General features: G+C 40.2%; 1 protein-coding gene across 1 annotated transcript in view; it reads right to left on the bottom strand.

Annotated features, from left to right (window-relative positions):
* Positions 1–13,390, bottom strand: part of kdm2bb (lysine (K)-specific demethylase 2Bb) — a 159,552-nt gene that overhangs the window by 30,925 nt on the left and 115,237 nt on the right. The window contains exons 17-18 of the mRNA XM_084324298.1: positions 12,731–13,072; positions 2,196–3,011 (exon numbers count right to left, since the gene is read on the bottom strand). Of these exons, the coding sequence (XP_084180424.1) occupies positions 2,196–3,011; positions 12,731–13,072 (1,158 nt within the window). The remainder of the gene's footprint in view (positions 1–2,195; positions 3,012–12,730; positions 13,073–13,390) is intronic.

Below are 13,390 nucleotides of genomic sequence, written 5' to 3'. Positions count from 1 at the left end.
GAATTATCAAGGACTCCAGCCACCCAAACAACTGCCTCTTTTAACTGCTGCGGTCAGGCAAGCGATACTGGAGTCTCATGGCAAGCACAGAAAGACTCAGAAGAAGCTTCTATCCCCAGGCCATCAGGTTGCTCAACGAACAATAACACTATGCAACAACCATCAAATGCACTCACAACACACACATCCACACGCACACACTCTCTTTAAACAAACAACACAATGCAGCACCCACTCTCCACACTTTAGAACACCTAAACACACTTTATATTTATTGGTAAAGGATTTGCACTACAACCCATACCTCAGTACACCTTACTGTAAATTGTACCTAAATTGTACCTCATCCCATTTCTGCTTTGCACTATATAGTATTGTATATTAGTATATTGCATAGTATATTGTATATTGTATGGTAACTCAGTTACTTCTATTCTGCATCGAACATTGTACATATGTATATACTGAACACTGTGTCTACGTACGTGACTTCTATTTTTACTTCTATTTCTACTTCTATTTTTACATGCTATACTATTTTATTTCATACTTATCTTTTGTCTAGCACAGTCTCTGGAGCGTAACAGAAAGAAGCATTTTGTATAAAAGTATTCTGTACTTCTGTATGACAACTATTAAAGAAACTTGAACTTGAACATGTCAACAAGAACTACATTAAAACAAGAAGCAAGGAAGCTACGTTTTGACTCTTGTGTTGCTTATTGAAGAGTTTGGCTGGCCATCTACCTTTGATTAAAAACATCATTGCACACTCATCCACTAGAGGATGGAGAGAATTCGGTTGGAAAAATGTGATGAGATTTTTTATCACACCGCAAATTAAGAGTAAACAATTAAAAGGGCAACAACCCTGCTGGAGACAGTGTGGACAGATGAATGCCAACCACTCTCACATATTTTGGTTATGTGATGAAGTGCAACCATTCTGGAAGAGTGTTACACAGGAAATGTACAGAATTCTTAGCTATAATAATAATAATAATATAATGCAGGACCTGTTCAGAGGTCTTTAATTGGCATGCAATTATCCTCAATGTTTTAGCGGTTAGCACACACGGTTAGCACACACACACACACCGGAACACACACGCATGCATTGTCTTTGTAGGATTGCAGATGCGATTAGTCTCTGCGCTTAACCCATCCCGTCGTCCTTCCCCCCAAGGGCAGCCGGGAGCAGACAGGCGCCGGCGAGGGCAGCGCCCGGGGACCAATCCAAGTGCTCCTGCCCGTCTTCGTCAAGGACACCACAGCGTTAGCGATCTGTTGTTGTGCATGTTTTTCCATTGGGTTTATCTTATCGGGGGGAAACCCTTGCGAGCACGGGGAGAACATGCAAACTCCACACAGAAAGGCCTGGGAGATACCCCACCTGGGTACCTGGCATCATGGAAACCTGGTCCCCAAGCGGGAATCGAACCCTGGACCTTCTTGCTGTGAGGCGACAGTGTTAACCACTACACCACCGTCCCCCCTATGAATTCCCCATGGAACCCCAGTTGATATACCTGGGTTTGATCACAGATTGATCACATTGATACACAATGAAGACTTGTACCTGTTCAAAATCATGACAATAGCTGGTAAGAAGGCCATCACAAGGAGCTGGCTCAAAGAAGCCGCTCCAGACAAAGAGACATGGAGGGGAATAGTGGAGGAGATAAGCGCTATGGAAAAAATTACATTCCTGCTGAGAATGTAGGCCAAGACATACGACAGACGCTGGTCGAAATGGACAACATATGAGCCGTTATATGAATAAAGACTGCCGTGGCACAACCATAACAGACCCGACATACCAAGAGCAAATACAGCTCTCTCCCCCCCACCATATAACACTGTCCTGTCCTGTGAGTCTTGTTTGTCTTGTCTGTCCTGTGGTGGTGGTTGTCATATTATTAATGTGAACTGTATAATGTTTATGTAAAAGTTAATGAATCCTGGAAAAATGGGTAAGGCATCTATGCAAACACGGGAAACCATACTGCAAAAGAAAAGTTTCTAACTGAAAATGTGAAAAAGTGACTGTGAAAAAGAAATGGAGATTGTTTATGTGAAAATGATGTAAAAAAAGTGACTTTGGAAAGAAAAAAGAGGAAGGCTGAAATGGCTGAGGAAAATTAACAAAAATAAAGAGTTATAAAAATAAAAAAATAAACACTAACACTACCCACCTCCCGTCCACGGTGACGCAGCCAGTCCCCCAGGTCACTGCTGCCGTTGTTAAGTGGTCGTCTGGGCTTAGGCTCCTCCCCCTCACTCTCCAACTCCACCTTCACTGGCCGGTGGTTCTGATTGGCCAGACCCTCCTCTGTTTTTAGTGGCCGTCTGTTTTGATTGGCCAGACCTTCCTCAGATTTAATAGGCCTCTGGTTCTGATAGGCGCTCTGATCTTCTGTTTTCATTGACCTGCGGTTGTGATTGGTCAAGGAGTCCTCTGTCTTGAGCGCCCGTCGGTTGTGATTGGAAGAGTTGTCCTCGGTCTTTAGCGCTCTGCGGTTGTGATTGGCCAGGCAGTCCTCCGTCTTCTGGATCTCCTGGTTGAGTTCTTTACTCAGTTCTTTACTCAGTTCTTTACTCAGCTCCTTGTTGGGGAGGCGTCTACGTGGCTGGCGGGCCTTCAGGTGGGTGGAGCTCTTCTCCTGGGCGTCCTCCTGACTGGGTCCTGCTCTGGGAGAGTTGGAGGACGACTTGTCTCCGTCTCTCACCACTGACGTCCTCAGCAGGGGACTCAGCAGAGCCTTGGCTTTATCGTCTACACCTCCGTCTCGCTCCTTCTTCATCTCCTCCTCACCCTCTTCCTCCTCCTCCTCTTCTTCCTCTTCTTCCTCCTCCTCCTTTGTGTGCTTGACTCTGATCCTGTCCAGTGGGTAGCGGTCCTCGTTGAAGCGGTTGTCTCTGTCCTCTTCATCGTCACCATCCTCGTTTTCTGTCTTGATGTGGCGTAGCAGTTTAGGGTTTAACAGGTCGTCTGGTTTTGGAAGCTTCTTCTGTGAGGAAACAGAGGGAACAACATAACTGTATTCCACTTTCAGATTCAAACGTCTCTTCCATCCTGTCCTGATGGGACAAACTCTTAGAAGGGTTTTCACATCAAAGTTTTCATTCTGAATATAAACCCCAATGGGACCCAACGACTTTGGGTTGAGTTGTCAGCGTAGCAGAACAAGGATTCCTACCAGGCCAAACCAGAGAAATTGCAAAGGGAAACTAACCAAGTCCTTGTGTCACGTGGCATTGGTGGTGTTACTGCTACTACTTATTCGAATATCTTTATCCAAACTCAAGCTTGAGAGAAAAAGACAGTTGTGCACCCTTCCATGCTCTTTTGATGTTAGAATTCTCAGCTTTCGCTAAGTGTTCTTGGATCTAAACTTTCAGCCATCCAACAAATCTCTCCAGCTGCAGGCAAAGACAAGCCAGCTGTCAGTTTACGCATTAGTTTTCCAAATGTTGCTTAAAGGAACACAACGACATTATGGGAAATGCGGTTGAATGGAAGAGCCAGTTAGCCTAGCTTAGCACAGATTATTGGAAGTGGATACGGACTAGCTAGCCTAGCTGCTGGCCAAAAACACCTCTCCCGGAGTTTTAAACTAGGTTAGCTGGTCCGTATTCGCTTCCATTGATTTGTGCTAAGCTAGGCTAGCTTGCAGCCGGATAGCTTTCTACTGAATGCACAGAGAGAAAACTGGTATCTATCTAAGCGTATTTCTCATAATGTTGGCATGTTCCGTTAACAGTGATTGACAGGTATGAAGCTTGCAGCAAGACTCCTGCATCAACACAAATGGATGGGAAAACTTCACCAATCACCACACATCTAAACTGATATTCCTGTAGTCTAGAGCAGGGGTTCCCAAAGTGGGGGTCACGACCCCTAGGGGTGGGGGGGTCGCCAGATGATAAAAAAAAATAAAAAATAAAAAGATTTCCATTTTTTTTAATGCAGTCAGGCCACTGAACTTAGAAGCAGGCCAGGCCAATAGTTAGATAACCTAGATGGGGAACAACCAGGAGATCACTGCAACCCACACAAGTTGGAGAACTGTCTCTCTCTCTCTCTCTCTCTCTCTCTCTCTCTCTCTCTCTCTCTCTCTCTCTCTCTCTCTCTCTCTCTCTCTTGTTTACACACACACACACACACACACACAAAGGGAGGAGCATGTGATTGGTGGAGGCGGGACCCTTACAAAAAACTAAAAATCCAATCATACATAATGCTAGCCTGTTTTTTAACAATAATTTGTGATGCCATCACAAACACTGGCATTTAAAGGGTACAAATAAAAAAATGCCTACACCAGAATGCAGGAAATGAAGTCTTTGTAACAAAATGTCCTGGTGGGGGACCCCCAGACCCCAGCTTAAAAAGTGGCCTGACTGGGGCTATATTTTGCACATTTTCCAAAATGATTTCCCCAGTCCGGCCCTGGTTAAAAGCCTCCAATGCTTATTAGTGTGTGTGCGTTTGAACGTTCGTTTGCATGTTTCAACCATACATTTCCATTTATATATATATATATATTTTTTTTAAATATATATTATACTTTTTTTTTTTTACCTCCTATAATAGTGGGGGTCGCGGCTCTCTGACACTGTTATTTCGGGGGTCGCGGCCTGAAAAGTTTGGGAACCCCTGGTCTAGAGCAGTGGTTCCCAAAGTGGGAAAACCCCAAAACCCCTAGAGGGGTCGCGAGCAGCCGCGGGGGGGGCATGAGATGATTTACAGAATGTATTGATTTTATAGAATGTGTGAAATAGGCCTATAATTAAAATATATTTAAAAATACATTAAACTGGTCAAATAAATGCCTTTGAAATGTAAAGTAATAGACCTAAAATGCAGTGGCGTAGCGTGGGTAAAATGACAGAGGATGCCAAGTAAAAAAAAAAGTACAACCTCTGTTTTGATAATGCATTATTAGATCTATAACCAGTTGCAATATGGGACCGTTATGCTATAAGGCCGATAGCGGCATCGTTTCACTAACAGAGCTCAAAGAAAGTGTTACAAGTGTGGCGGATTAAATTCAACCATCATCTATATTTGGATTCATTAAACTTTTACAGTTACAAATCACAAGCCTTAACTCATCCAGCGCCATCGCTTAATGAGCCAGGGGGCGCTAGAACGCCATCGCTTTAATCAATGGGGAGACTGCGAGATTTGCGAGTGCTTAAAATATATCTTATATTATAGCTATGGGTCTAATACACCCGTCGATTGTCAGTGAGTTGCTTCCAGTCAACATGCACAAAACAGATTGTTTTTTCATCCGTACATTTCCGTTTTATACCGTTTTTGAATATGAGTATAGTTTTGGTGATTCTTAGTAATCCCAGGAAAAGACGCGATAATAGCATTTTAGTGGAATACACTAAACACATTGTCATTTTTCGCCTGATTATCGAATCTTCCTGAAATCAATGCTAGATTATCATTATTATCCTTCCTCGTGCATACATGAAATGGCCCTGGTAGCGCGGCGCTCGCCCCCCCCACCTCCTGCACCCAACGGTAAACAGCCACACACACACACACACACACACACACACACAGACAGCTTCGATCACGGTAGAAAGAAATATCAGATCAACGCAAGATTATATATATAGAGTCCTTACCTGGTCTCTGATGTAATGCAAAAGAAATAATAAATGTGGAGGTCCGTCCCACATTGCCCGGCATTGCATATGAAGGGGGGGGGGCAGCATCGCAGATGTAACGTTGTAAACGCTAGTCCTGCCAGAGTATTTAAACCCCGCCCTCCCGCACAGCTCAGATCGGCCCAGAAAAGAAACTACACCATTTCTAATAGAGTGCAATACCGGCTGGAAGGCGTAGGTGGCGGTATTTGCCCTTTTGCAAGCTCAGACCCATTCCCAATGATAACATCAGGCTGGATGGATGAAAAATGAATGGATATAGCTAATAAAAGAAATAACGATTAAAACCAGAGTTTTCTCGTGATTGGCGCTAAACGGTTGGTGAGTTAACCCGACTTTTCTCGTGACTGGCGCTGAATGAGTTAATGAATCTGCAGAATATGCCCTCCAGTTAAGGCTAGATAAATATCCTATCCCACACCATGACTATCAGTTTCAGCAAAGATGGAAGAAAACATCAAATAAACCGAGCTAAAGCACACAATTATATAGCCTCATTTTATGATCATCTTGCGGTGAAAATGAGAACACAACACACACTATGATCAACTTGCAGTGAAGATGAGAACACAACACACACTATGATCATCTTGCAGTGAAGATGAGAACACAACACACACTATGATCATCTTGCAGTGAAGATGAGAACACAACACACACTATGATCATCTTGCAGTGAAGATGAGAACACAACACACACTATGATCATCTTGCAGTGAAGATGAGAACACAACACACACTATGATTATCTTGCAGTGAAGATGAGAACACAACACAAACTATGATCATCTTGCAGTGAAGATGAGAACACAACACACACTATGATCGTCTTGCAGTGAAGATGAGAACACAACACACACTATGATCATCTTGCAGTGAAGATGAGAACACAACACAAACTATGATCATCTTGTAGTGAAGATGAGAACACAACACACACTATGATCATCTTGCAGTGAAGATGAGAACACAACACAAACTATGATCATATTGTAGTGAACATGAGAACACAACACACACACACTATGATCATCTTGCAGTGAAGATGAGAACACAACACACACTATGTTCATCTTGCAGTGAAGATGAGAACACAACACACACTGATCATCTTGCAGTGAAGATGAGAACACAACACACACTATGATCATCTTGCAGTGAAGATGAGAACACAACACACACTATGATCATCTTGCAGTGAAGATGAGAACACAACACAAACTATGATCGTCTTGCAGTGAAGATGAGAACACAACACACTATGATCATCTTGCAGTGAAGATGAGAACACAACACACACTATGATCGTCTTGCAGTGAAGATGAGAACACAACACACACTATGATCAACTTGCAGTGAAGATGAGAACACAACACACACACTATGATCATCTTGCAGTGAAGATGAGAACACAACACACACACTATGATCATCTTGCAGTGAAGATGAGAACACAACACACACTATGATCGTCTTGCAGTGAAGATGAGAACACAACACACACTATGATCAACTTGCAGTGAAGATGAGAACACAACACACACACTATGATCATCTTGCAGTGAAGATGAGAACACAACACACACACTATGATCATCTTGCAGTGAAGATGAGAACACAACACACACACTATGATCATCTTGCAGTGAAGATGAGAACACAACACACACTATGGTCGTCTTGCAGTGAAGATGAGAACACAACACACACTATGATCAACTTGCAGTGAAGATGAGAACACAACACACACACTATGATCATCTTGCAGTGAAGATGAGAACACAACACACACACTATGATCGTCTTGCAGTGAAGATGAGAACACAACACACACTATGATCAACTTGCAGTGAAGATGAGAACACAACACACACACTATGATCATCTTGCAGTGAAGATGAGAACACAACACACACACTATGATCATCTTGCAGTGAAGATGAGAACACAACACACACTATGATCAACTTGCAGTGAAGATGAGAACACAACACACACTATGATCGTCTTGCAGTGAAGATGAGAACACAACACATACTATGATCAACTTGCAGTGAAGATGAGAACACAACACAGACTATTATCATCTTGCAGTGCATAGGTCTTAAGTACTGTAACATAGGTCTGAACTTGAAAACACAACGGGTCCATAGCCTGCAGTCATATGTAGTACAGGTCCATTCAAATCTGTTCAGAAATGGGTGATTAAGAGCGATTTTGGTAAGCTTTGTAAAAAAAATAAAAGTAGTGCTGTCAGGCGATTAAAAAAAATTATCTAATTAATTACAGGATTTGTAATTAATTAATCTAATTAATCGCATTTTAATCGCATAACCATTTTAGGCCTGATATTCTATATTGGATGGCAGAATTCAGTACTGTATCTACAAAACCTTCTGTTTAATCATCTTCCATTTATTCATTTGCTTAGATTTTTCAGGTCTGGTCAATTTTAGCATGGTGTTATTCACAGTGAAAGATAAAACAATTTAATTGAATTGATATTCTCATTTGGTTCATTACAATTTACTCAAGCCTAGTAACATACACATTATTTCTGACACATGGGAATACATTCCCTGAGATCCATAGATGTCCCTAGAATCAGATACCAAGAACATGCAAATAGACCATTTAAAAAAAAGTCTGTAAATGTTTATTCTACGTTATTATGGAATGAATGAGATTAAAAAAAAAGAAAAAAATAGTTTTTAAATTAATTTTGAGTTAATTTTCATAACGCGATAATTTGCTGTGTAATTAATTAATCTAATTAACGCGATAAACTGACAGCCCTAAATTAGAGCTGTCCAGTATTCCATTTCCTCATTGACGGCAATTCATTTTGAGTGTTTTTCGTTGTCCCTTACTCCCTCTCGCCTGAACAATACACAGTTGTGGTGTCAGCCTTCCATTTTCTTTAATTTGTAATTGATGTTCAAATCGTAATTTTGTGAAATCATTCACGGTCAGATACTCTAGAGTCTAGATCTCTGTCACCTTCCATTGTTCAACTAGCTAGAACAAAGGCTAAGATGACATTTAGCTTTTAATGTGATTTGATTGGTCTAAAGCCAAATCTCATCTGGCATCCCCCTGGTGGGCGTTTTGATGTGCAAAGACCATCCACATGTGAGTTAAGCTTGAATCGTATTGGCTAATTATTATCCCTTACAATATAAATTGTCAAGGGATGCCAAAGTCGAGTTGGCTTCAATCAGTCAAAATACCGCTCCGGTAGCACTTTATAATAACACCCTGTTATAATACATGTATAAGGTATTTGTAGATAATGAACTAATCATGAACAAACCATTTATATGCATTCATAAATTATTATTAAATCATTTATAACTATATTTGTATAACATTTACAAAGTATTTATAACGCATTAGTGGATAATGAACTAATCATGAACAAACCATTTATTTACATGCATAAATGATTATTAAATCATTTATAACTATATTTGTATAACATTTACAGATTAGTTCTACATTATTTATAACTCATTATCAACATTGTTTGTACTTGATTTGATTGATTAAATAATGTTGTTTAATGTGTAGTAACACATTTGTAGATGCTTTGAAAAATGGATATGAAAAAACGACTATACTGTATCTCCATTTATTTTTCATGTTCAACAAATGATTTGTTAAGACATTCATAAAACATTGATAAATTATTTGCAGATGCTATTGTGGGGGCCAATCTGAAGTGAAGCCTATTCATCATTAACAAATGTCTAATACAGTTAATTATTTGTTAACTTTTTCATCACATGTTACAAATGTTGTAGACAGCTTTCGGATACACCCTTCTTTGTGACATCAAACAGTGACAGAATTAGGACTAAAGATAAATGCAATTGTATTAACATATAAAATACATGTGCATGACTATAGTGTAACATGGGGGGGCACTAGGACCCAGGAGTACCCTGGCCAGGTAGAGTATCTAGAGAGGAAGTCTCACGAGAGTGAGACTTGACTTCACGTGTGTTGCCGTCTGTTTGAATGGAAGCACGATACATGCAGAACCAAGTTATCCGCACTGCTCCTGCTCCACGCTTTTAATAAGGTATGAGCAGTTTAAATACCTTTTTTGTTGGTAAATCTATTCCACCATTTCCGACCTACAAACAACTCTTATATGTTGTGTAGACGTACTTGATGTGGTGGGCGCTAACGTTACATTTGTTCCTAATGTGTGCTCAGTATATTGCGGTATGTGATGATGACACGACACACAAGGGTAATAATTATTTGTATTTTCAGACTGCATAGGCGCCGATACAGCCTGAAAATACAAATAATTATTACTCTTGTGTGTCGTGTCATCATCACATACCGCAATATACTGAGCACACATTAGGAACAAATGTAACGTTAGCGCCCACCACATCAAGTGCGTCTACACAACATATAAGAGTTGTACTTGTTTGTAGGTCGGAAATGGTGGAATAGATTTACCAACAAAAAAGGTGTTTAAACTGCTCATACCTTATTAAAAGCGTGGGGCAGGAGCAGCACAGATAACTTGGTTCTGCATGTATCGTGCTTCCATTCCAAAAGACAGCAACACACGTGACGTCAAGTCTCACTCGCGTGAGACTTCCTCTCTAGATACTCTTCAATACCTGGCCAGGGTACTCCTGGGTCCTAGTGCCCCCCCATGTTACACAATATGTCATGCACATGTATTTTACATGTTAATACAATTACATTTATCTTTAGTCCTAATTCTGTCACTGTTTGATGTCACAAAGAAGGGTGTATCCGAAAGCTGTCTACAACATTTGTAACATGTGATGAAAAAGTAAACAAATAATTAACTGTATTAGACATTTGTTAATGATGAATAGGCTTCACTTCATATTGGCCCCCACAATAGCATCTGCAAATGATTTATAGATGTTTTATGAATGTCTTAACAAATCATTTGTTGAACATGAAAAATAAATGGAGATACAGTATAGTCGTTTTTTCATATCCATTTTTCAAAGCATCTACAAATGTGTTACTACACATTAAACAACATTATTTAATGATGAACAAATCAAGTACAAACAATGTTGATAATGAGTTATAAATAATGTAGAACTAATCTGTAAATGTTATACAAATATAGTTATAAATGATTTAATAATCATTTATGAATGTATATAAATGGTTTGTTCATGATTAGTTCATTATCCACTAATGCGTTATAAATACTTTGTAAATGTTATACAAATATAGTTATAAATGATTTAATAATCATTTATGAATGTATATAAATGGTTTGTTCATGATTAGTTCATTATCTACAAATACCTTATAAATGTATTATAACAGGGTGTTATTATAAAGTGCTACCAATGCTCCTAGAGAGGCTATGTACGTGCCTGCAGTGTAAGATATAGAGAGGGGGCGCAGTTTCGCTCAGTCGGTTCATTTATCCAGGAGGGGAGATAGATTCAGCCAGCCACGCACTCTTATTGGAAAATTATTATAACACAGAGATGAAAAATAATGATTTTCTTATTATTGTAAACTATGGATGAGTCAACAGGTAAAAAAAACTACTGCTAAAATGCTGATAATAAATCATATTCAGCGTATGGATTTCCTTTGTCCTACATAATGCACATCATAGCTACGGCGCGCACAACACCTGTTTGAGCTGGGGGATGAGGCGCGCTTGTTTCTGATGGAGAATGCGCCCCAGCTCGCTGCCCACCTCTCCGATCCCGACTGGATAACAAGGCTAGCATATTTGTCTTGCATATTTGCTAAAATGAATGGACTTAATCTCTCACTACAAGGTGAAAACACAACCATCCTGTCGCTCAATGATAAAATACAAGCATTCACGAGGAAACTCGAGCGCTGGAGTAGAAATGGGACGGATTTGTATGTTTCCAGAGCTTGATGAATTTATGGAGGAAAATTAACTGAGTGTGAACACAGTGAAGATGTCTATAACAACTCACCTCAAAGCCCTTCTTGAACGGTTTAAAAAGTATTTCCCCGAGGAAATCAAGCGACCGAACCTTAAAGACAGTGTTTCAGTCCAAGCCGCTGGCTGAGTTCTGGATATCAGTTGAGGGGGAATACGCACAGCTATCCAATGGATGTATTGATGCCATTTGGATCTACCTACCTATGCAAAAAAAACGTTCTCTGCACTGACTTATATAAAGAATTAAGTACAGATCACGTCTGAATGTGGAGGATGATCTCCGAGTCGCTGTCTCCACAATTAAACACAGACTGGACTTGTTGTGCTCCATGCATAGTGCCCATCTCATTAGGTGAGTTGAACATTATCCTACTAAATTAAACGTGCTATATGTATTCATTTTATGGTTGTTTGATTATTGTGTTATTTTGTGTAGTTATTGTGCGTGTTAAAAGCCTACAATGCTTATTATTGCGTGTGCGTGTGAACGTTTGCATGTTTCAACCACCTCCTACACTGTAAAAAAGAAAACTGTAAAAGAAACTGTAAATGTCTGGCAGCAACAGTTGCCAAATACTTACTGTCAAATTACAGTAAAGTCAAATACATTTACAGATTACAACCTTTATTTAATGGTTCATATTTAGATAAAAAAAAATTACAGTGTATAATAGTGGGGGTCGCGGCTCTCTGACACCGTTATTCCGGGGGTCGCGGCCTGAAAACTTTGGGAACCCCTGGTGTATGTTCAAGTAGTGCCATTTTTACGTGTCAGAAACCTTCAGAAATGCATAATCCATTTAGAACCAAAACCATTTAGGAGATTTAAGTCATTCTCTAAAGAAAACAATTAAATTACATAACATTTAATATTAGCATTGCTAACATGCCTCAGTGAAACAGTGCAACACAGCTAGCTGGAGGCTTGGAGCTAGCTGTGTCCCATGGTTTCAATGAGGAATGCTAATAATGCTAGCATGCCATTTCAGGAAAACTGAAACACAGCTGTGGAAGCTTTAGAATATACTGAATGTGTTTGGTGAAAAACAACCAACAAAAAATTGTAATTTAATAAATAAATAAAAGGAATACCTTCTTTTTGACAATGACCGGTTCATCGTTGGTGTCGAACAGTTTCCTCTTCTTCCTCAGAGGGTTGTCCTCCAGCCGGGGTCGGACCATACCATCCAGAGAAAGCACCGGGGGGCGCTTCTTCAGAGACTCCTCCTCTTTTCTCCTGGGGGTCTCCTCTCGTTCTAGCTTCCGCTTCAGGGAAGAGGAGGTGGTGGTGCTCAGGGAGGTGATGGTGGTCGTGGGCAGGCCGGGGGTGTCGGGCTCCTCTTTAATGTCCCGGTTCGGCCGTGGTTCTTTCAGCAGCGAGCCGGGCAGGTTGGACGCATACTTAAACCCCGGTCCTCTTTTTTGCTTGACGGCCAGAAGGGGGAAAACAAGGACAAGGACTTTATACCTTTTGCTCTTTAATTAAGTGTAATAATCATAATGTAGTGTAGTATGTAGTGTATATACCATACTGTATTGCAGTATAGTATGTAGTGTATATATCATACTGTAATGTAGTATAGTATGTAGTGTATATACCATACTGTATGTTGTAGTATAGTATGTAGTGTATACCATACTTTAGTGCAGTATAGTATGTAGTGTATATATCATACTGTAATGTAGTATAGTATGTAGTGTATATACCATACTTTAGTGCAGTATAGTATGTAGTGTATATATCATACTGTA

This window comes from Notolepis coatsorum (assembly GCF_963971535.1).
Source record: "Notolepis coatsorum genome assembly, chromosome: 11".
Classification (NCBI taxonomy): Eukaryota; Metazoa; Chordata; class Actinopteri; order Aulopiformes; family Paralepididae; genus Notolepis; species Notolepis coatsorum.
The sequence above is the reverse complement of the archived record's forward strand: the minus strand, read 5'-3'. Positions and strand labels throughout refer to the sequence as shown.